Source organism: Brachycentrus maculatus, unplaced genomic scaffold, assembly GCF_059751285.1.
Source record: "Brachycentrus maculatus isolate JH-2025_06_01 unplaced genomic scaffold, ASM5975128v1 h1tg000035l, whole genome shotgun sequence".
Taxonomy (NCBI): domain Eukaryota; kingdom Metazoa; phylum Arthropoda; class Insecta; order Trichoptera; family Brachycentridae; genus Brachycentrus; species Brachycentrus maculatus.
The window spans coordinates 34,237-61,007 of record NW_028280789.1 but is presented as its reverse complement, the minus strand read 5'-3'; the positions used below and the strand labels follow the sequence as shown (position 1 = coordinate 61,007).

At 31.4% G+C, this 26,771-nt stretch overlaps 1 protein-coding gene across 1 annotated transcript in view; it reads left to right on the top strand.

Annotated features, from left to right (window-relative positions):
• The window catches only part of LOC148312698 (uncharacterized), a 30,719-nt gene extending 9,256 nt beyond the window's left edge, over positions 1–21,463 (top strand). The window contains exon 2 of the mRNA XM_088274864.1: positions 20,648–21,463. Within this exon, the coding sequence (XP_088130990.1) occupies positions 20,918–21,463 (546 nt within the window). The 5' untranslated portion in view covers positions 20,648–20,917. The remainder of the gene's footprint in view (positions 1–20,647) is intronic.
• Positions 21,464–26,771: the final 5,308 nt, after the last annotated feature.

Genomic DNA, 26,771 nt, shown 5'->3' with positions numbered 1-26,771 from the left:
AAAAAAAGCTATTTTGCTTTACCAAAAAGGTTTTGAAAATTATATTTTTATCTGTCACAGGTACATAAAAACACTTATGTATTCAAACTACAAATATATGTTTTTATTTTAACAGTTTTTTAGAAAATGCAAATTAAATCAATAAAAAAAGCTATTTCGCCTCACCAAAAAGCTGTCAAAAAGATCGAGTCATCTCTCCACGGTACCTCTACTCGTTTCCAGTACATCAAATAACGAAATAACGACACTCAATCTCTCCTAACGGCCGATCATGTTATAACGGTATGGTCGTTATAACGACGAAGGATTTTCTTTATATCACACGCTCCTGTGACCACAAAGGGGTGACGAACTGTTCGAATTGGTGACAAGTCCTTAAAGCTAACAGCCACTAGAAATATTATATTAAGTCAACAAGATACAAATCTATACTGAATATCAATGTGATGTGTTTCTCATCAGCACATCATTCATCAGTAATTCTTTCTCTGTCTATGCGGCCAGACTATGGAATGAATTACCTCTTCTTGTAAAAAAGTACCTTCATCTGAGACATAATTATCTATCATTAGAATCCTAACTGTCCATCAAACCTCATTCCTTAGTTTTCCTCTACCTCCTTCCCTACACTTCCTTCTTCCTTTGCCTTCTTTTTTATCATCAATTAGTAATTTTCTTTAATATTTAATATAAAAAGTTGCTTCATTATTTCAGTAGTAAATTGTAATTTTTTTTCTCCTTTCTGATTTAAACTTTTTAAAACACCTTCTGATTTTAAACAGTTTTCTAAGGTATCTTACGATATTGATGTAAAGCCCTATATCACAAGTCTGTTTGTTAGTTGGATGATATTGCTTCTTATAAATAAGCCCGCCAATGTACTTTTTTCTTTACATAATGGTAAAATAAATAAATAAATTTGAAGTATAATTATGGAGTTCTACAAAATAAAAGCCAAGCCAAATACATTAAAATATAAATTATCTAATGTTTTTAAAAATACACACTGCGTTAAGGATTTATCTTAAGTAGAACATTAGGTTTTATGATTTAAAAAATATACATTAGACTCAAATCAGTGTTTCATTTAATTATTTGAAGTACTCGAATAAATTTATGTTCTACAAAATAAAAATACAAGTCAATAAGTAACAAAAAATTAAGTACCTTTTTCTTTAAAGAAATATAAACTTAGTTAAATACATAATTTAATTTAGAATATTTAAAGCATTAACTTTGTGGATAATTAAAATGTATTTTGGAGAAATAAAATACTCACTCATAAAATAAACCCTGAAGAGGGCAACAGGTTGTTACCGAAACTAGTTTAAAAAAAAACAAAGTATTTTATTTCTCCAAAATAAAATACTAAATTTATACTTAATTCATACAAACCAGTGTTTAATTAAAATATTTACAGCATTAAAATGGAGTTCTTCCATATGGAAGTCAAGCCATTAAATAAATAAAAATATGACATACTTAATTAATATCTTTTTTTATAAATACACACTTAGTTAAGGGTATATTTTAAGCAAAACCGTCTTCTTGTCTTGCTAATCGTTGCGGAAAGCACTCAGTTCCTTCAAATATTGACACAAAGGTTACAAAATAGTCTGAGTAGATAACATTTCAGTTTTCAGCCGCTTGTCAACAACCTCTCAACTGAAAGTCGATGATGGATGTCTGAAAAGTGTTTTGGCGCCGAAAAGTTTTCAGCGACGTCGAACTCGCAGATAAGAATTACGAAAGCTTGACGAGAAGCACGCCTTGAGCTTAAATTCCAATTTATGTCACATCAAAGGCTGACTTTTGGAATTTCAACACAGGTCAGCCAATATCGATCTATATATTTTGCAAAAGTACATTTCCACCTGTTATATTTAAACTGTATCAGGTTTCACAACTACAAAAAATATTGGAGGACTGTATTTTTACTCAAACCTTACTGGAGATATTATAAAATAATTTTTTAAGGAGATAAATATTTATGTCCGCAATGGCAGCATCATCTGTTCAAAGTAATAGCAATCTGTGAAATATTTATCATTGCTCACGGTATTAACTTTGAGGAATGATATGTTGATTATTTTAAAAATTAAACACTAGTTAAGTTTATTGAGTTTTATTTCATATTATGTTGACATCTCAAACAAAGATGAAGAAGAATATGGAAGTATGGGCATTAACGGGGCTTACGACCGTCATAGGCTGGTTTAAGTGATCACTTTACATACGTGTAGCATTCACCAAATTAACCAATGATTGACAACCACACTAATCAAATTTTTGGAAGTTCTATACATATGATCCATTTTCGAAACATTGTTCTTGAATCACTAGAATTTCACTGGAGACATCTATTGATGAGATGAAAAGAAGCATTTTATTGAGCAGAAACTCTTTCATTTCTTTGTGAGGTCCGAATGCTGAGTTTTATTTCATTACATACGACTGAAAATTTAGAAAAATTAATGCAGAAATTAAAAATTAATATATATATATAAATATATATATATATATATATATATATATATATATATATATATATATATATATATATATATATATATATATATATATATATATATATTATATATATATATATATATATATATACATATATATATATATATATATATATATATATATATATATATATATATATATATATATATATATATATATATATATATATATATATATTTATATATATATATATATATATATATATATTTTATATATATATATATATATATATATATATATATATATATATATATATATATATATATATATATATATATATATATATATATATATATATATATATATATATATATATATATATATATATATATATATATATATATATATATATATATATATATTTATATATATAATATATATATATATATATATATATATATATATATATATATATATATATTTATATATATATATATATATATATATATATATATATTTATATATATATATATATATATATATATATATATATATATATATATTTATATTTATATATATATATATATATATATATATATATATATATATATATATATATATATATATATATAAATATATATATATATATATAACAAAACAGTTATTAGAATATGACAAAAATTTTGGTGCCACAGAAAAAATACTACAATAATAATAAACACTACAATAATATCATTAAACATACAAATGAAAAAACGTGTTAATAAATACATACGTTTATTAAACTTTATGTGAATAAAAATTTAAAAAATGTAAATTTGTTATAAAACTTAAACCACTTCAAGTTTTTCACCGATTGCTTTGAAATTTTGACACAACGTTGTAATCTAATCTTGGGACAGACAAAATCTTATTTTTAACCGAGTTTTTACTGCAATGGCAACGCCATCTGTTCAACATAAGCAACATACGTAACTCTGAACATAGCTTATCGCAAGCAGCATGCCTCAATATTTTAGATAGCATTAATATATATATTTTTTGAAATATTAATGCTTTCTTAAATATTGAGGCATGCTGTTTGCTATAAGCTATGTTCAGAGTAACGTATGTTGCTGTAACGTTGAACAGATGGCGTTGCCATTGCAGTAAAAACTCGTTAAAAATTTTATGACTTTGTCTGTCCCAAGTATTAGAATACAACGTTGTGTCAAAATTTCAAAGCAGTCGGTGAAAAACTTGAAGTTGTTTGAGATTTATAACGCATTTACATCTGGCACAATCAGGTATGTCAAATACATGAAAGCGGCCGGGTCAGGAGTCGTTATAATCGTCGGGTATGTACGAGGAGATGCATGAATGTAGAAGAGGCGAAGAATGTTTGCAAAGACCGGGTGGTGTGGCGTTCGATTCTCTCTGTCTACCCCTGCGGGGAAGTGGCGTGATGGTTAGTTAGTTAGTTAATATTTCATAGATTTTAAAGTTATCATTCCTTAGCAAGCATTGTAAAATTAAATATATTAGAAAAAAGTTTCTATTTTCTTTCTTTTCCATTCTGAGCCACAGAAATGCGAGGCCGGATATGGCTAGTATAAAAATAATCATAAAGGTTTTCATTTTGTTATCAAAACAATGTAGTAAAGAAAAATTTAAGATAAAAGTTTTATAAGAAGTGTCGTCAGCTTTTCAAAGCGAAAGCCCAATGACACCGCCATAAAGAAAAGGAATCTGAAGAACCGAATTTCAATGGGAAATCTATATTATTATATATAATAATATAATTTCCTCGTGTCTGGAATGTCCTTTGTCTGTTTTTCATCCTATGTATGAGGCAAATCACAAATAACGGTGTATAATAGGACTTGGAGCGGGAGGCTGTAAGGAGAGAATTGGTGAATCGCTTAGAGGAACAAAGCCAATGCAAAGAAAGACTTAGGGTTGATCGAAAGAGGATATTATAGTGGTCGTAGATATGTACAAAAGTGGGAAACGAGACTACTCGCATAGAATTATAAGCTAATTTCCCTGAAACATATGGACATACGCAGTCGTTACAAAATACTGTTTGCAACATTTTGAGTGTCTCCAAAAACTTGGATTATCTGACTTATCTCCAATTGTAAGAATTATTTTTTACTTAAACCAGCCTATTCTAATTATTCATCGAATTATCTAATTATTTAGTAGACCCGCCCTGTTTGAGCTATCATTTATACCTCGATTAACAAGGTAGATACGTGTATAAAAAGTTAAGGTAAAAAAATGCATAGGTAAGGTTAAGAACCTTTAAATTTCTAAGACAAATTCGTTCAAATTCGTAGAAAATTGTGAATTATAAACAACGCATAAATAAAGGGAACGAAAATCCCTAAAAATGATTCATTGGGTGGAGCTTTACTGGAAAGCTGCTTAGCCTTACCGACCTATGAATCAAGGAATTTAATACGTAAAGCAGTATTCTCACACATTTTTCTTTTACTATATGCTTCATATTCGCACATACGAATCGTTTTTTTTTTTTTTTTAATATTTATAAAAACGTATCTGCGTGTGATAAATGTGTGTTATCAAAATTTTAGACTCTTGTTCATTGATTTGGCGTTTATATAACCCCATTAATTTAAAAGTAAAATAATAAAATCTTAAACTGATTTTCTACTAAGTTATATTTATCCGCAGTAGTGTGATGGTCAGCACGCTCGGATACCGTACTGGAGGTCCCGGGATCGATTCCCTGGGTGGGGTCAAATAAATTAAAGTGATTTTTTCACTCTTATATTTATTCTATATTACCCTGGACTGTTACCTAAAGCGGTGGGCTGATCATCTTTCATTCATGTGTTGACGATCAAGAAAAATACTGCGTTTATATGATGCAGTGCCCTATGGACCATCGGGTGCGGATGAGGGTTAAAGAAGGAGTAATATTTTGTAATTTGAAAAAACATAAACAAAAAATTAACGACTTGATAATTGTTTTCCCTTGTTTGATAATGTCCCAATAAGGCGAAGCCATTCTAACGACATATTTTTATTTTATTTGTTTATTATTTTTTTAAATATAATAAAGAACTTAGTTGACCCTGAAGTATTTTTTATATTATTCTAAACTAACAGATGTTTTCATCTAGAGGTGAAAAGTAAAACTATGTCATTCCACAAAGTTAATGCCGAATCAATAAATAATAAAAACAGGGTTTCATATTATTTTTCGACATCTCAACATAGATTAAGAAATATATGGAAGTCTGGGCATTTACGGGGCTTACGACCATCATAGGCTTGTTTAAGTGATCACTTTACACACGTGTAACATTCACCAATTGTACCCATTATTAACAACCACACTACTCAAATTCTTGGATGTTTCTATGTTTTCGTCTTCATCTTTGATGAGATGTCAAAAATAATATGAAAAATACTCCTTTAATTGGAGGTAATCCAGATTTATGAACAAGTATTTGGACACACTCAAAATGTTGTACTTAGATAATTGTTGGTGCCCAATATAAGCGGTCGGCGATAGAATCCCCCATCAGTCAAAATAGACTATACATCATTGTAATTCTTCCTCCGCGGCCCGGAGTCGATAAATCAGACTGTGGTATTAATCCCAGTCGCGCCCAGGCGCGAGGGTCGGCCCTTGCGATAAATAACGCTGTTTGTGCAATCACTCAACGTGTGAGGGATGGCGGTATTCATCTGGCGCCCAATTTGGGCCCCCCAAATTTTAAACATAACTAATAATGATGTATTAAGGTTGAGATCTCAAACGTACAAATTCAGAACGCGACCAGCTGAGAAGCCAGACGTGTTGTCTTGAGATGGTTTTAAAATAATATTTAAAAAACTAAAAAACTAACTAACCATCACGCCGCTTCCCCGCAGGGGTAGGCAGAGAGAATAGAGCGCCACACCACTCTGTCCTTGCAAACATTCTTCGCCTCTTCCACGTTCATGCATCTCCTCATACATACCCGCCGATTGTTACGACTCCTAACCTGACCACTTTCAAGTATTTGGCATACCTGATCGTGCCATGTTTTTCTCGGTCTTCCTCTGCTTCTCTTCCCGCTAACAATGTGCGACAAAACGATGTATGATAGATGTACGAATAGTGAAATAAGGAAGGAATGCAAAGCTGAGATAAGCATTATCGATAAAATTAAGAAAGGTGTGTTGAGATGGTTTGGACATGTAGAACGAATGAGTGAGGAAAGAACGGTAAAACAAATTTATGAGGCGAAATAATATTTATTGGAAATTTATTTAAATTTCATTAACTTTTTTTTTTCAAAATCATATACTTATTTCGAAGAAAAACTTCTTTAATTTGAATACAAAAACAGTGTTTAGAGCAAAAAAAATTATTACGTAAAATGTGACCTGGGTTTATAGAAAATAAAGTAAAGTGAAGCGAGATATTGACTATGCCGCCTTAATATATATATATTTTTAATATTCAGGTTTCTTTTTTATTTTTTTATTAAAATGCCAGTAATGTTAGTATAAAACCACTCACTGAGATTTTAGTCTACCGATTTCTAGACGTACCTGTCTCTTCATCAGGACAATCAATTCACCAGCATCAAACAATACTACACGTCACTACCATAGCACTATTCACATACTTATGTAGCCGTCTGGCCACGCCATTTGGTGTTGTCAGGTTGACAACACTGAATTATTAGGTTGACAACACTAAGCGGATTCAACAAAAGCGGCCAACCGGAGCGCGCCGGCGAGAATCGCCTGCTATCGCTTGGTGGTCAAAGGACGTATATTTTAGCTTCATATTTAATTCAAAGTTCAATAATCAATTAGATAAATTATAATAAGTTAATATCAAATCGTTATCAAATCGTGTAAGAATTTATATCAATAAAAAAACTGTAAGTAAGTACGCATTTCTTTTAAATATCCTACTCTGGCATCCCGCACAAAAACACACACCGGGTTTCCAAATTGGTGACCTCCGTTATAACACACGTACGAGGTGGCTATACTTACAACTACACAACATATTGATCACATGTGTTCTTGGTCGACCCGAGGACCAACATGCACTAAGGGTTGCAGAATAACATGCACTAAAGCCGTAGTCTAAAGTGCATGTCGATCCTTAAGTCGATGAATAACGCACGTGATCAATATTTGTGTAGTTGTAAGTTAATTAGTTACTTAGTTTAAATCAGATGTGTCATTGCTCCGTTTTTCACAAAATAACGTTTTCTAGGTTCGACGATACAAACATATCGCTCACTCCTTTCAAGAACGTCATAAATCAAAAATCGTCAATTTTCAGTTGTGCATGTTTTCGGAATGCCCAGAAAATGTACTACATCCCAGCAAAAGAGGCATATTTTTAACTTAGTATTTATCCGCTACAGGGCAAAAAGTGTGTTTTTTGCATTTTGAAGCAAAGGTATTGTTTAATTATTTTTTTAAATTTACTTAATATTTTTCAAATGGAGAAAAAATCTTCAGGTTTTACCTAAAAAGATCTGTTGCACAGTAAAAAGTGACTTGATATTTATTTTTAATACATTGTTTTATATTTTTAAACTTTAAAACATTCTCCTGAAAAATCAACTTTTTTGATTTATGACGTTCTTGAAAAGAGTGAGCTATATGATTGACAGTGTGTTAAAACCGTATGAAAACTAAAAACTCACAAACGCGTTATCGGCAGCGCCCGTCAAACAGCGAGCAATAAAAAGTCTAGTATTTCCACTCATTACCACTCCAATTATGCACAAAACGACTCGAAATTGCATAAAGATGCATAAAAGCGATGTTGAAACCATTAAGTTTACATAAAAAGCATATTATAGATTGAGAACGTTTAGTGCCGTGGCGTTATCCACGCTCGACTCTATATTATATTAGTTAATATCAAATGTATCATTGCTCCGTTTTTCATGAAATAACTCAATTTAACTTTGACCATAGCATCACATGATCGATTCAAAACCGTATGAGAACTAAGTACGCACAAACGTGCTATCGGCAACGCCCTCACACGCAAATGAACAAATGATTTCTTTTTGATTGGCCCACACTAGATTATCCCTCATGTACCCAACACAGATTTAAGTAAAACTTTGTATCTTAGCTTGAAGAAACAAAAATGCACTTAATGATCCATTAACCTTGTACATAATTAGCAGGAAAATAATGAATGCCACTTCTATCTTTAAAAAAACTGCACTCATACGCCCATCAAACCACGAGCAAAAATAGGTCTCATATTTCTTTTTATTGTATTATCACCACAATTATACACAAAACAACTCAAAATTGCATAAAGATGCTAAGAACGATGTTCAAGACATTAATTTTACATTAAAAATGCATTTTGTTAATGAATAATAACCTTATCTAGGTTTTACAATATCAACGTATGATTGAGAGTATGTTAAAACTGAATGTGAACTAAAGACTCAAAAACGCTTATCGGCAACGCCCTCGCACGCCCATCGAACCGCGAGCAGTAAAAAGTCTCGTATTTCCACTCATCACCGCCGCAATTATGCACAAAACGACTCGAAATTGCATAAAGATGCAAAAAAGCGATGTCGAAGCCATTAAGTTTACATAAAAAGCACATTATGGGCTGAGAACGTTTAGTGCCGTGGCGTTCTCCACGCTCGACTCTATATTCGTATCAGGCGTCCAGGGGTTAAGTATCGATAAATCATAGCGCGGATCGCAGGTTTATATCTGGATATGATTTATACACACATGTTGGAAAGTGTACTTAATAAAATATTTAAATACTGGCGGTATCTGCGTGTATTTTCGTTCCAGTGATCAAGGACGAATTTTTCCGGCACAATGCTGAGTCAGAATACATGTGTTATGATTATATAATAAAACAGTTTTTTACACTTTCGTTTTGTTTGACCTGTGACCAGATTTTGTCGTTAACGGCATCATAGGGTCTAGATCAGTGTTCCGCAGTTTTTTCTATTCAAGTTAATAAAGAAACCCTTATCCGCACCCAATAGTGCATAGGGCACTGCTTCGTATAAATGCAGTGTTATCTTGATCGTTTACAGATGAAGGAAAGGTGATCAGCCCTCCGCTTCAGGTACCAGTCCAGGGTAATATTGAATAAATATTACAGTGAAAAAATCACTTAATAAATATTTATTTGACCCCCCCTGGGAATTGAACCCAGGACCTCCAGAACGGTAGCCGAGAGTGCTGACCATTACACTACGGAGGCGGACAAAATTCAAGTTACGCTTACTAAATTCAGAAATTTCAGAGGTACATATTTACCATAATATAATTATATTTCGACGGCCTCTACGTAAAGTACTCTATCTGCAAATCTGTTATTTTACAGGAGAGAGCTTACAAGATTTTTTCGAACATTGAAAATTATTGAAATATCAATAATAATAAATCCATAATTAACAATATAATAATGACTAAAACCCACTGATAAAAAAAATAAATACCTTCTACCCCCTCTTCATCTTTTACGTCCCAAGGACACAACTCTCAAATTTAGACTAAGCTTCACATCTGGTATTTGATAATGATGCAAAATACATCGAAACACGTGTATGAATAGATTTAAAGAAAATTTTTAATAAAAAAGCTCTATTCCCATACAACGCCCACTAAGTAGATGATTTGAATACCACCCATATTGAGACTTAAGTATTTTTAAAATAAGACATTTGAAATTAGATTTTAATGAAAATTTGTTTTCTAAATGCGAACTTCAGCATTGTGGATGATGACGCAATTTCCTTTCATAAATGATAATTTCTCAGCAATTGAATCGTTATTTCTACCGTTTTTAATAATAATTTGAATATGAAAACGTGTTTCATTTTCATTCGCTAGTGAAAATATTACTGAAAAATTAAGTAAATATGAAAACGTTATATTCTACGCTCCAAAACCGGACCAGTTTATATTAATAAAACTCGGTAAATGTCGAGTTCTTAAGCTTTTTTGTTGTTGTTTTTTTCTAAATTGAATAGAGTCTCTTTTCATTTCACAGTTTTATTTTCAAATTGAATAATACAGTTTTTTATTTATTATTTTTCAATTAAAGAGAAACACTTATGTTACTATTATTTACTAAAATACTTCAATATAATACTATTTCTGTGAGCCTAAGCGGCTCATTATTAGAAATAGGTATCAAGTTGTTGTAGAGTGGGTTTGAATCGAGAAACTCTGACTCAAGAGCCTGCGACACTAGCCACGGGACCACAACGAACCACACTCTATTTATTGTAAAAAAGTTAAGATGTGATCATTTTGAAGAAAAATAAACACGTGGAATTATGAATTTTCTATATTTATATTATTCTTTATCTTTCTATAACTGAAACAAAGCATTTATCGTTTTTATAATTGGGAAAAGCTACAAATTTGAAAAATTCTCAACTCATCAATTTGTCAACCAGCCAAATTTCACATGTATCATTATAACAACTAACAAATTAAAGGAATCCAACGATAGCGTTGACTTAACGTTAACTTGAATTTAAAAATAAATTTTAGACCTTGCAAATAAATAACAAATACAATTCATATCAAAAAAAAAAAAAAAAAATGTGTGTATTTTTATTTCTCTCGTATCATTTTTTAGCAAATAAGGGGAAAAACAAACCTTCTATTTAAAATTATTTGAATTTTCATAAAAAACATAATAGTCTTTTTTTTTGACCAAAAGATATCTAACACATATCGCTCACTTCTTTCATTAACGTCATATTTCAAAAATCGTCAATTTTCAGTTCTGCATGTTTTCTAAATGCCCAGAAAATCCCAGCAAAAGCGGCATATTTTTAACTAAATATTTACCCGCTACAGGGCAGAAAGTATTATTTTTGCATTCTGAAGAAAGGGTATTGTTTAATTATTTCTTTGAATATACTTAATATTTTTCAAATGGAGAAAAAACCTTCAGATTTTACCTAAAAAGATCTGTTGCACAATAAAAGCTACATATTTGAAAAATTCTTATCTCATCGATTTGTCAACCAGCCAAATTTCACATGTGTCATTATAACAACTTACAAATTAAAAGAATCCAAAAATAGTGTATTATCATTCAATAATTCATCTATTGTTTCTATAATTGGAGAAAACTACATATTTCACTAATTTTGGGCTTATCAGTTGAGAATTTTTCGACGCAGCACCGTCTGCTAAAATTCAACATCTATCAATATAACAACTAACATACGAAAGGAATCTGACGATAGTGCATTATCTTTCGGAAACGAATGCCATATGGTACAGTAATGGGCAGAATAGTAAACTTTACGCAAATTAAAATATAATCACTTGAGGAAGTTAAATGCCAGGTCGTAGGCCCTGGGTCACTCAGACTTCCATCTTTTAAAAAAAAATGATGGATACTTTGTTTCAATTTAGACACCAATAAAATAAATATTTTACAATATTTTCTATAATAATGTGTGTCTAAAGTTTTATTCACGAAATGTGGATTTCCTCCACTAAGGTTATTAATGAGTTATTTATATCATTAAGATATTTTGTAAGGACATCTTAACAAAGATGAAAAATTCTTTATAAAAATTAATATCACCTTAAAAAAAATCGGACTTGTCGAAAATATTGGAAAAAAGGAAAACTAGTCAAAAAAAAAAGTTTAGTGAAAACTTAAAATAATGTTTTCAGGCGTTTCCCTAGAAGAATCTTACACACATACAATTGAAGTAACAATTTAACTTACAAAAATATGTAGGTACAGAGGTGAGTTTTATATGTGTATAAAGTGATCACTTTAAAGCAGCCTACGATAGGTCTTAAGGCCTGTAAGTACAGAGAATTCTTTATTCTTCTTAACTATGCTGAGATGTAAAAAAGTATTTTTTAAATATATATGATATGATGCATACGTCGCGATGTATGAATGCGACGCGTCGTTTCATGTGTGAGTTTTGCGCCTGTATCCTTGGTTGTTAAAATTTATAATTCATGGATAAACCCAGAATCGTAAATAAGGATTTGGGCACACCAAAAATGTTGTAAATAAATGATTATTCAACACACGTTTCAGTTAAAAACGTTATAATCCTTATTGAATTGTTGGGTAATATATCAAAAATTAAAAAAAGGTTTATTGGATTGAATTCTACATTTATTTATGCATATGTTAATACGTGACGCGTTTCGTCTTATTAAGACATTACTAAGCACTGACTAAAAATATTTTCAATATGTCCTTAAATACTAACAATAATTGGTATTATTAGGTCTAGGAGTACATACAATGGTGGGTATTTCTGTGGGTAATGTGGATTTCTATGAATGTTAAGATAAGCAATGTAGTTAAATGCCAATTAGGGTATATGAATACATGTTTTGAATATTGAAAGCATTAACTTTGTGGATCATCTTGATATATTATTTCGAGAAATAAAAATACTTTGTGTTCTGATCCACTCACATTTTTATTTAACCAACTAGTTTCGGCAACAACCTGTTGCCCTCTTCAGGGTTACATTTATTACTATATATATATATATATATATATATATATATATATATATATATATATATATATATATATATATATATATATATATATATATATATATATATATATATATATATATATATATATATATATATATATATATATATATATAAATAAACAGTGTACAAGTTGTTGTGTTTCCTTGCTCTTACCCCTCCTTAAAACACCATTAACCCCACCCCTACCCTTTTGAAACCCAACAACTTGTACACTGTTTATTTTTATATATATATTTAGGAATGTAACCCTGAAGAGGGCAACAGGTTGTTGCCGAAACTAGTTGGTCAAATAAAAATGTGAGTGGATCAGAACACAAAGTATTTTTATTTCTCGAAATAATATATATGAATACAATTTGTATGACTTTAAAATTAATATGACTTTCCTAACAATTATGTATCTACAAGAATTTATTTTATAAATATTATAAAAGACAATTTTATGTACATATATATAGTTACAATAAATATTTCTTATTTACGAGTTGCATAAGACGTTTATAATAATTATTCAGATTACCGTTATTTATCGACGAGGCTTTGTGCGCGGGAAAACCGATTAATTGGAAAAAATTATCGGTATAAATATTGGCCACCTCGGGCGGTATTGGTAGACTTGTGCTTGCGTTGGTCAGCAGACTGGCCAGTTATTATGTGAGCCGTGTCACCATCAGGGCGCTATGGGCCGAAGGAGGTCAGGGTCAAGTCGACCCTGTGACTAAAGATGGCAAAACTCTGCCCGGCGATTTGATGAATCCTCTACTTGATACTTAATACTTGGTACTTGGGTCAATAATGACCACGGTAATATGTGCTAGGGTTGACAGTAGAACGGTAATGTGCTTATTTCATATCGCTCACTCCTTTCAAGAACGTCATAAATCAAAAACCCACAATTTCTAGTTGTACAAAGTACAGTAGTACAAACTACAGACATTTTTGTAGTAAAATATATTTTATAAGCAGAAATGTTCATTTTCAATTTAAATTTAACTTGGTAAAAATTCTTGAAATCTATTATGACATTTCACTTACTCCTTTCAACAACGTCATAAATCAAAATCTTTTCAGTTGTGCATGTTTTCGGAATGCCCAAAAAATATTTTATATGCCAGCAAAAGTGGCAAATTTTTAACCTAATATTTTCCCGCTACAGGGCAGAAAGTGTTGTTTTGCATTTTGATGGAAAGGTATTGTTTAATTATTTTTTTAAATATACTCAATATTTTTCAAATGGAGAAAAAACCTTTCCGTTTTACTTAAAAAGATCTGTTGCACAGTAAAAAGTTCAAAAAGTGGCTTGATATTTATTTTTAATACATTGTATTATATTTTTAAACTTTAAAAACGTTCACCTTTTTGATTTATGACGATCTTGAAAGGAGTGAGCGATATGTGTTAGACACTGCATAACTGAAAATTTACGATTTTTGATATTTGATGTTGTTGAAAGGAGTAAACGATATGTTAGATAGTGTTAGATAGATGTTTCTGTGTTTTGAAATCTGTAGTTTTACAAACGTTACCATAAAGTGTTTTGATTGTGATTTGTGTGCTTTGCTGCGAGGTGTCTTTTTGTATTGTGTGAGAATATTTCTTAAATGCATATGTAAGGATTTTTTTCGCAAAAAGTTGTTTCTATAAAAGTCATTATTTATGTAGCTTTTAACATTAATGAAGTGTAGAGGAATAACCTCAATGCCAAATTCTGCTCATCTTCATTTCCGGTTGAACATTGAACATCGCCAAATAAAGAGTTTTTCCGTAAAACGAGTAAAAAATTATGTAAAAAAATACTTAAACTTGCTCAGTAACCTGTTATTAATGGTAAGGTCATTGAAATGATGAGATGTATCCATCTGGTTGATAATGTATTACTTTTTATTATATTCATTTATATATGTGACAATGTTGTGTTTCTTGCCGATAGTAGATAAGACCTGCAGGCGTTGGTGACAAAGGTGTATAGTGTGTGCAAGGAAAGTGATTTGCTGATGAATGTTGGCAAATCCAAATTCATGGTTTTTGAAAGAGATTGATGTAGATGCCGTTCTTCTTGCCGATAACAGAGAAGACCTGCTAGCGTTGGTTACAAAAGTGTATGATGTGTGCAAGGAATGTAATTTGCTGATGAATGTTGGCAAATCCAAATTCATGGTTTTTGAAAGAGATTGATGTAGATGCCGTTCTACTTGCCGATAGCAGAGAAGACCTGCAGGCGTTGGTGACAAAAGTTTATGATGTGTGCAAGGAATGTAATTTGGTAATGAATGTTGGCAAATCCAAGTTCACGGTTTTTGAAAGAGATGAATGTAGATCCGGATGTAAAATAAGAGTAAATGGGGAAATTCTGGAACAGGTAGATGATTTCGGATATTATTTTTACTTTATTACTCTTCTCAACTTGTACATCTTATAACTGTATGTTTTTTTTAAATTTTATTATTATTTTAACTTTAGCTCTTAATTAAGTCTGCCAATTTATTTTCTTAAGTTTTGCTTTATTTTATTCATGCTTTTTACTTTTAACTCATTTAACTTGAAAATTTGTGATAGGAATGTTACAATTACTTGTTTTATTTGCTAATGATTATTTTAAATGTTTTTATGTAAATGTTCTGTTAAATTTCTTAATAAATAAAATAAAATATAATTATATGGTTTCTTGGGATGGGAAGATTGATAAAGATATAAAAAAGGATGGCGAATGATGGAAACAGAGTGAATTCAGTTATTGCAAATGAATTCCTATCAGAAAGGTATACTGGCAGTACAGAATTGAGTCCTGGTTCTAACATTTATGTATGGAAGCGAAGCATGAAGTTAGTAAAAGAAAGATGAAAGTAGACTGAATGCAGACGAAATACGTTATCAAAGATGAACGAGCGGCAAAGCGATGTATGATAGATGTTCGAATGGTGATATAAGAAAAAAATGCAAGCCTGAGGTTAGCATTATCGTAAAAATTAAGAAAGATGTGTTGTGATGGTTTGGACAAGTGAATCAAATGGGTGAAGAAAAACAGTAAAATAAATTTACGATGCGAATGTGGTTGGCAATAAAAGCATAAAAAGCTCAAGCAAAACTTGGCATGATCAAGTATTTCAAATACTTGAAAGCGGTCAAGTCAGAAGTCGGAATTTTTATTTTATTTTAATCTATTACCTTTTACAATCCATCATTATATTTTTTGATGAATGCCTCACCAAGCAGAACCAGTAAAAAGATGTTTATTTACATCTTCTTTTTAAATATTTCATGAAATTATTTATCAAGGAGAATAATCGGCGGGTATGTAAGAGGAGATGCATGAATGTGGAAGAGGCGAATTGTTTGAAAATACAGATTGCTGTGGCTTTCTATTCTTTATGCTTACCCCTGCGGCAAAGCGGTGTGATGGTTAGTTATATATATATATATATATATATATATATATATATATATATATATATATCTATATATATATATCTATATATATATATATATATATATATATATATATATATATATATATATATATATATATATATATATATATATTATATATATATATATATATATATTATATATATATATATATATATATATATATATATATATATATATATATATATATATATATATGTATATACATATTTATATATATATATATATATATATATATATATATATATATATATATATATATATATATATATATATATATATATATATATATATATATATATATAATATATATATATATATATATATAATATATATATATATATATATATATATATATATATATATATATATATATATATATATATATATATATATATATATATATATATATATATATATATATATATATATATATATATATATATATAGATACATATATATATATATATATATATATATATATATATATATATATATATATATATATATATATATATATATATATATATATATATATATATATATATATATAAATATATATATATTTATATGTACATATATATACAATATACATGTATACACATACGAGTACATTGGTAAAAAGTGAATTTTTGGACTAGTTTTAATTGAATAGGTAAGCCCTTATCGAAATGAATGAAAATTAACAAAATTTCAAATAACATTTTGAGTGTAAAACTAAATTAGATTTGCTTTAAATATGAGTTATTTTTATTTTTGACATCTCAACACGCATGTAGATGAAGAAGAATATGAATGACTTCTCATAGGCCGGTTAAGTGATCACGTGCCACGTTCACCATCCTTGACATGTCAAAATGTAAATCTGCAATTAAATATACATTACGTGCCGAATATCACATTCAGTGTGGAATGTCAAATAAACGCTTTACTTTCTATGAGCGATGTTGTAAAATGATATAACTCCTTTCCAGAAACCGATTTCGTACCACGTAATAAAAAATCCATATATTATCGTAAGAAAACGCATTAAATGGTTCGACCTTTTGCTACGTTTCCTCTAAGAACGTAAAAGCCATTTGGCTCTGCCTTGAAGAGCCTATAAAAGGAATAATTCCCCTCGGAAATGTAGTAAAAAAGAACGAACTAATCGGTTGGTGGTATTATTTAGCCATGCAGAAAGATTTGGGTTTTTTACAAAGTGCCGCGCGAGGTGTTATGAATCAGTGCTACTGACAAGTCACGAACTATTATTGTGAGTAATCGCAATTTGATGTTGCGTACATTTCAATATGTTGTTTTTGTCGTAGGAGAGTCACTTACGGTGTTTTGAAACGTCTCAGTCGTCAATGAACCTTCAGGATAATTTGTATTACAGTAATAATTTATTGTAATCTTACACGAAGCTCTCACTATTAAACCCTTATCCGCACCCCAATGGTGCATAGGGCACTGCTTCATATAAACGCAGTGTTATCTTGATCGTTTATACATGAAGGAAAGGTGATCAGCCCTCCGCTTCAGGTACCAGTCCAGGGTAATATTGAATAAATATTACAGTGAAAAAATCACTTGTATTTATTTGGCCCCCCTGGGAATCGAACCCGGGACCTCCGGAACGGTAGCCGAGCGTGCTGACCATTACACTGCGGAGGCAGACAAGAGCTCAGCAGCTCTCACTATATTGAATGTAAATATATAATATTTTTTGTTTTTGTTTGCTGAATATAACCATGTTATTTTTATTAACATCTCATCAAAGATGAAGAAGAATATGGAAATGTCGGCATTTACGAGGCTAACGACCGTCATAGGCTGGTTTATAGAACTTCCAAGAATTTGAGTAGTGTGGTTGTCAATAATGAGTAGAATTGGTGAATGTTACACGTGTGTAAAGTGATCACTTAAACCAGACTGTGACGGTCGTCAACCCCGTAAATGCCCAGACTTCCATATTCTTCTTCATCTTTGATGAGATGTTAAAAAATTACATATTTTTTGTTGAATTTTAGGATTCTAAACCCTTAAAAAATATTTACCCTTATAAACCCGTCAGAAGATGGCATATTGGTAATATTCTTCTTCTTCAAACCATTATCCGCACCCCAATGGTGCATAGGGCACTGCATCATATAAACGCAGTGTTATCTTGATCGTTAATATATGAAAGATAGGTGATCAGCCCTCCGCTTCAAGTACCAACCAGTCCAAGGTAATATTGAATGAATATTATAGTGAAAAAAAAACTAATATTTATTTGATCCCTCCCCTGGGGATCGAACCCGGGACCTCCAGAACGGTAACCGAGCATGCTGACATTGCACTACGGAGGCGGACATTGGTAATATTAATAGGTAGTTATTTAATTAACAACTGAAAAAACATGGAGTTTCATATTTATATTCCTGAAAATTTAAAATAATAGTTCAGGGATAACATACATTGAATTAATAAAGAGTACTTTCATTCATTTAACCCCAATTAGACCTAGACTATAATAATTTCTGAAGTTCGTTATCTTCGAAACCATCGTGGACTTTTGGCAAATCGACAAATCGCAAGATATGTAGGCTAATTACATTTCGTACTACATAAAATGATTATATCAATTAAAACGTACATTATATTAAAAATTAAACACTTTCAAAATACCACTTACTAAGTTATTTCATTTTACAACATTTTGAGTGTGTCCAAATACTTGTTCACAAATCTGGATTATCTCCAATTACAGGAGTTATTTTCATATATTTTTTTTTTCCTAAATTGTATTTTTGTTTTTTCGTAGTTGTTTTTTCGTTTTTTGTATTTGTTTTTTCCTAAAGTTTTCCTTTTTCCTAATTTTTCCTAAATTGGTTCATATATATATGTAGAACTTCCAAGAATTTGAGTAGTGTGGTTGTCAATAATGGGTAGAATTGGTGAATGTTACACGTGTGTGAAGTGATCACTTAAACCAGCCTATGACGGTCGTCAGCCCCGTAAATGCCCAGACTTCCATATTCTTCTTCATCTTTGATGAGATGTCAAAAAGTTATATTTCATTTTAAATTTAAGTTTTACTTAGTAAATGCAATTATTTCTTAAAATCTATTGTGACACGTGTTCCGGTGCATTCCGTATCATTTTCAAACACCATATCGCTCACTCCTTTCATGAACGTCATAAATCAAAAAACGTCAATTTTCAATTGAGCATGTTTTCGGAATGCCCAGAAAATGTACTATATCCCAGCAAAAGCGGCATATTTTTAACTTAATATTTACCCGCTACAGGGCAGAAAGTGTTGTTTTTGCATTTTGAAGAAAATGTATTGTTTAATCATTTTTTTTTAATATACTAAATATTTTTCAAAAGGAGAAAAAACATTCAGGTTTTACCTAAAAAGATTTGTTGCACAGTAAAAAGTTAAAAAAATGGCTTGATATTTATTTTTAATACATTGTATTATATTTTTAAACATTAAAAACGATCTCCTGAAAAATCAAGTTTTTTGATTTATGACGTTATTGAAAGGAGTGAGCGATATGTGAAGCCAATTCTAAATTTAAGAGTTGGGTCCTTGTGACGTTGAAGGCTTAAGAGTGGGTAGGAGCTGTTTCCGAGGAGGAAAGGAGGTGTTAGGAAAAGAAGGATGAAAGCAGACTGAATGCTTTCGAAATGCGATCCCTCAGACGAATGTATGGCGAAACAATGTATGATAGATGTGCGAATGGTGATGTAAGGAAAGAATGCAAGCTTGAGATAGCCATTATCGATACAATTAAGAAAGGTGTGTGTTAAGATTTGGGGGTAAGATAAGGCAAATAAAAATGTAATGTGCCATTCGGCTGCCCAAACTTAAAACACAGTAAGGGACATTTTTTGAAAGACGTTTTTTTGCATTTTTGGTGTAAGTAGAAAAATGCAAAAAACGTCTTTCAAAAAAATGTCCCTTACTGTGTTTTAAGTCTCGACAGCCACATTGAGAAAATGTTTTATACAAATGAAGCTTTATAAAAGCTATTATTAATAGCAACCTATTATTGACAGGTTTTCATTTATATGTAGTAATAAGAAATTGGACCCTCAGTATAATTTCAGTAAACCCTTTAATTAATATTTTAATATTAAGTAATTTATCTCTTTGTCCACTGAAATCGTGTGAGCCATCAGTTTATATTACACACCCAACGAACTTTGAATAAAATTTTAATTAAGTTTATTGTTCCAGGGTTTACGACCAATGAAGCGTCCTCCACCGCCCAGCGCTGGTAATCGACTAATCGGGACCCATCCAATGAAGTGACAGATTGTATAATGACACAGAACAGCAGTTCCATTTTCAGATTTGAATTCAGCTTCCCCACTCGCCCGATAGAGTGCGCCACCTGATCAAACAAACCCCTAAGGATATTTGGATAATGGGCCTATTATTTTCACAACCCTTGGAAATATTGAGATGTAACAACTAGTCTAGGATAATTGTCGTACAAAATACAGCATGAGCCCAGCCGGGCGTTTAAAGCTCGCTTCGACGGTTCGAACAGCGAACAGGAAACACCGATCGACGTTCGTCAAAAAGGTGCTGTCGCAAATCACGTTTTGTTCGATTTTGGTGCTAGTTCTTCCAGCAGAAGCGTTCCCGAGCGAAGTGATCGAAAACGTAATCAAAACGACCCCTGTTTACGATAGCGATTATTACGAAAACGCTATCGTCAATAATTTAGACGCCAAATTATACTCGGAAGCTTTGCCGGCTGATGGTGAAATTAAAGAAAGAATCATACCAGTCAAAGTGCAAACTATCAAGTTGACTGCGTCCATTCACGAGGAATATTTAGACGAGGAAAAAGTGGCTATAAGTGAAAAGGAGAAGGTTAGAGTGGAGAAGAATGATGAGGTGGATAAAAATGGTGAAGTTAAAACGTATTGCTCGGCGTTCGAGTCCAAGTGCAGGTGCAGTGCTGATGGAAAGGAACTGACGTGCAAGGCGGCTGGTTTTGTGGAAGTTCCATCAAGTCTACCATCTACGCTGATAAAACTGTAAGTAACTTTTTTAATGTTAAATATTTGGAATAGTCGATATGTGTCGCCTACTTTCAAAATCCGCCAGATCCATGTAAGTCGATTTTCCAAAAAATGCAAAATTCTCCGAGTAACATTTATGTTTCAAAGATTTGTCAATCTGATCTGTCAAATTGACTGTTAGGGTCAGTTCTCCTCGTCCTCAGGTTGTAGCTCCTTCCTTCATATATAACGTCTCCTAGGTCATGTCTTCGAATCATATCATATTTCATATTGCATCCATGAATTTTTTTGATCTCTGGATTGATGAAATTATGAAAGATGTGTTGAGATGGTTTCGGCATGTGAATCGAATGAGTGAGAAAAGAACAGAAAAAATATGAGTCCAATGTGGTTATTAATAGAAGCAGAGAAAGACCGAGGAAAACTCGGCATGATCAAGTATTTCGAATACTTTGGTGTTCAGGTGAGGAGTCGGAATAATTGGCCGGTATGTACATTCATATATGGTACATGAATTGTGTGCATCTAAAATGAAAATATACAAAACATGTGTTCGACCAATAGCAACTTATGAAATTTAGGCAAGAGCAGATTCTTCTAGAACAAAATCTCGACTTCGAACCTCCGAGATGAAGACTCTCCGATCCATAACCGGAAACGCATTGCGAGACCGAGTAAGAAATACCGACATCCGGAGCATGTGTAAGACGGAGGATATCGTAAGGTGGGGACGACAACGAAGGCGATACTGGAATGATCATGTAAACAGAATGTCAGATGACAGACTTCCACGTATCGCCCTTCAAGGAATCCCTGAAGGACGCAGACGCCCAGGTAGACCCCCAAAAAGTGAAAAGACAGCTGGGAGTCAACATCCCAAAAGCTACAAGCGGAGACACAAACAGATCCTTTGGGTCTAAAAAAGAAGAAGAAGAAGAATAAGAATAAGAAGAATTTTGTGCAGACAGATTGGTTCTATTCTCTCTGGCATAATGATTAGTTACGAGTCCAGGTTCTTACACAAATGAATGGAAGTTAAGTATGCAGTTGTCAAAAGAAAGATAAAGGTAGACTGCATGCATTTAAAATGCGATCTATGATAGTATCAAAACGATGTGTGATAGGTGTGTGAATTGTGATGACAAGAAATAATGCAAGGCCGAGTCTAGCATTATCGATAAAATTATGAAAGGTGTGTTGAAATGGTTTGGACGAGTGAAGAAAGAACTCTAAAACAAATTTACGAGTATGTGCTTGTATAATAATAAAACAATACATACAGTAAAACCCCGATATAACCGACTAATTGAGGAGGTGTTCGTTAAAACCGATAGTTTGTTTTATAAAAAAAAAGTTTAAAATAAATCGAAGACCTTTCTTTTGGGAAATATCACTGTATTTAGATATAAATAATCAATGCAAAACACAAACAAAATTATTTCATTGTCTTCGGACACTCGTCGTGAAGGGACATTCATCTGTTGACTGTTTGATATCGACAAGTTTGCTAATTCCGCTTTGAAAAATGAATCAACTTTGTTTGCATTTTTGAAATTTTGAGACATATTTTGTGTTTATCACGACCGCTAATAATTGTTAACATGCGATGACGCTTGAATTTAATCATGTTTAATTTTATCAGGATGTTTTTATTTTTTGCATTAGACCGGATTTTTTTCCGTTATATCCGAAGTCCGTTAAATAGAGGTCTATTATATCGAGGTTTTACTGTACTTGTGTAATAATAAAACATTTTTTGCTGATATAAAACAAAATGTTTAATTTACGAGTATATCTTTGTCATTATTTGCTATTGTTCTATTCCGTAGATTGAAAGCTTTTTTTCAAACAATCGATTTCAATAACAGTAGTAATTCATTATATTTAATAACATGGAGGAATACCAGAATTAAACCATCGGTTATAATTAGGTTATATACGTTTCGACTTATGAATACATATAAATGATTTATGGTCCAGAAATGACCATCCGTTTTGATTACTTGCGTGAGGTCTAAAGAACGATGGAGCATTCTATAGCTTGAAGCCAGCCCTAGAAATAATTATACAATATGGAAAATATACAAGCGAATGACCAAAATAATTAACGTCATCAATATCTCATCAATTAATTCGGCAGTCGCTTTGTGGTAATATATATATATATATATATATATATATATATATATAATATATATATATATATATATATATATATATATATATATATATATATATATATATATATATATATATATATATATATATATATATATATATATATATATATATATAAATATACATATACACGTCACAAGATTTTAAGAAATTGTGGTATTTACCAAGTTGAATTAAAAATAGGCATTTCTGTTTCAAAAATATCCTTTACTAGTTACGCTGTGCCTATCCATTTTTTTCAATTTCTCATGAATAAAAGGTGTTTATTTTTTTTTAAGTAGGCACTTTAATATTTTCTATTTTTTTGATATCCATAGGCAGGTTGTTGAAATATTTAATTTTTCCAAATTTTTGCAATTTTGTTGGAATAACTTTTGAATAACTACTAAAATAATTTTTGAATCTAAAGAATGTAGTTAATTTTTTTTAATTTCAATATTTATCACGTTTTATTAGCTGAAAAATTGCATTTTTTAAAATAGCTTCAACATTGGGGACTTGATATTAATAAATTTAGAAATGTCATGTTGATGTACCGAAAAGTCTCAGCAAAAAACGCTGTAGAAAAACATTATTAAATAATCGCTCACAACCGACTAATGCCTCCTGATTCCCTAATACTGAAGATAAAAAAAACATATCTTCCTTAATTATTCAAAATACCTTTCCTTCGAAATTAATTGTGCGCGGAGTTCACCTTTGTTTCGTATGGCTATTGAGAACAACTCATGTTTTGGCCAAGTTGACATTTTCAATTGCGGAAAATCTGTGTTGAAAAGTCCAATGGTGAGCATATTTTCCTTTCAGGATCTTTAAAAACTATGGTTCTCTGCATTGTATGTATGTCCCTACTAGAATCAACATCACACACACACATTCATTAATTTGCTAGATCTACACTAAATATTTTGTACCAATCTTTATGTTTCTGTGGTTAAGTATAATTGGCTTGTTTTATTGTTTTGTTTTACATATCGTAGTCGTACAGGAGAAAGTGACCAATACCAAAACGTAAAATGTTCAGGAGGGCCATTTAAATCACTTTTGTTTGGCAAGAAAATAAACATCAATGCAGTTAGTAATTTTTACCAAGTCAGTATATTATACTTTCAAGTTTAAAATCATTTGGGATTTTTTCAGGGCAATATTAAGCTAGTAAGATATCAAATAGTCAATGATCATGTTTTTGTAAAACACTGCACTTGGTCACTTTCTCCTGTATGACTACGATATTTTGCTGTTGTTAACCCAATTAAAAATATAAAAAAATAAAATGGAATTGTGCATATAAAAGGTAAAAGAATGCAACCATCTCCTAAGATATTGTCTTTAGTATACGAAATTATACGATTCAAACGGCTCCGATGAAGACGTAGGATGCTCGGTTTGAAGTCATCGAATGGGCGCACCCCGTAAGAAAAACAGTTAACCTTATTTTTCAGGAAATTTATTTTCGTTTTAACGATTCCGAGAGGGGATGAAATCGTCGATTCGACGTTTGCCAATTTTTCTGACAACCACCCCCCCCGACGATGTAGATGTGGTATTGTTACAAATTCGGAGTCAGCGCACCGGAAACACCCAGCCTACTTCCTTTACATTTCCGGTTTTGCATAAAAAGTTTTGGTCTTGAGTGCCGGGAGAACAGAATGGTGAATTTGTTTGATTTATTACTGCCATTATTATTGTGGAGAATCTTGTTACTGGGATCGTGAATATAATACTGTGACTGAGCTTTACACCATCGCGATACATGAAAGGGGTTTAGAACCATCGACCTAGGAGCTTTACATTCATAAAACTGATATTGCTATACTAACATAGATGAAGAAAAATACAAAGGAATGGATATTAACAGGGCTCACGATACATCATAAATTGGTTTCAATTAAATTTACACACGTGTAACATTCACGTTTTTTTTAAAGGAATAACTCGCAAAGCCTCTACTTTTAGAGGCTTGTCTGCAGGTAGGATAGTAAGAATAGGGAAGGTTAATGTGAAAAATATATCGCAAACACCCAGACCAATTGAAAATAAATCATTCTTGAATTTATTTTCCAATTGGTGGAAATCGAGCCCGCGACGCCATTTTCGCAGGCGAGCGTCTACCCAACTACGCCACGGCGCCTAGCATTCTATCCATGATTAACACCACACTACTTTAATTTCTGTAGTTGTATTTATAATTTAATGAAAATTTGGGCAGTTACATCAATTTTTACTATCCATTATTTATTATTGAAATTAAATATATATATTTATTAAGTCTTTGCACATTTACAGGGTTTTTGCTCTGTTATAGACTTGTTCATGTGATTTTACATTTACCATCCCACAGTTCCCAAAATTTGATTAAATTTTTCAAATTAATTGAAAAAATAATATTCTAGGGCTACTTTTTCAGTAACATGGTTTTTCAGTTTCATTTTTTTAGTAGCGCAAACCTTCATTAAATGTATATGAGATATATAATAGGAGACGCCTGAATATATGATTTTCAATTTTAATTAAACTTGATAAACTGTAATTTGATAATTGAATACATTCATGATTTTTTTAAGTGTACGACCCCTACGGTAATACACCCTTTACATACTCCCACTTAATCATAACTCGCTTGTTAAGACAGAATCTACACCAAAGATTTATTTATTTCCATGTATATTTATTTTCCGGTGAAATAAACTAGGGGTTATAATATTTGAAAATTTATGACACCACCATGAATAGTAATCCTTGCGGGATATTTAAAAGTTCATACTTGTTTCACCCTTTCCTATATTAAGTCCACGTGTGAGGTCTTAAAAATATCAATGTTTAAAGTGTTGCCAAATTGTTAAAAAATACTTATCTAACAAATTTTTTTGTGGTGATAATTCACAGTAAATTAAATTTGCAGTCATCTCTAGGACTTGCTCAATCAAAATGCCATCATAGCGGCTGTATGAGGAAAGCTCATTACGTTTTCAAACGATGCACATAGGGGCAAGATGACTTGAAAATCGGACAGAATTCACTGGGTGCATTTAATACAATATTTTAAGTTTAACTTGATTACTTACGGGTAAGAAGTTGTCCGCCTCCGTAGTGTAATGGTCGGCATGCTCGGCTACCGTTCTGGAGGTCCCTGGTTCGATTCCGAGGGG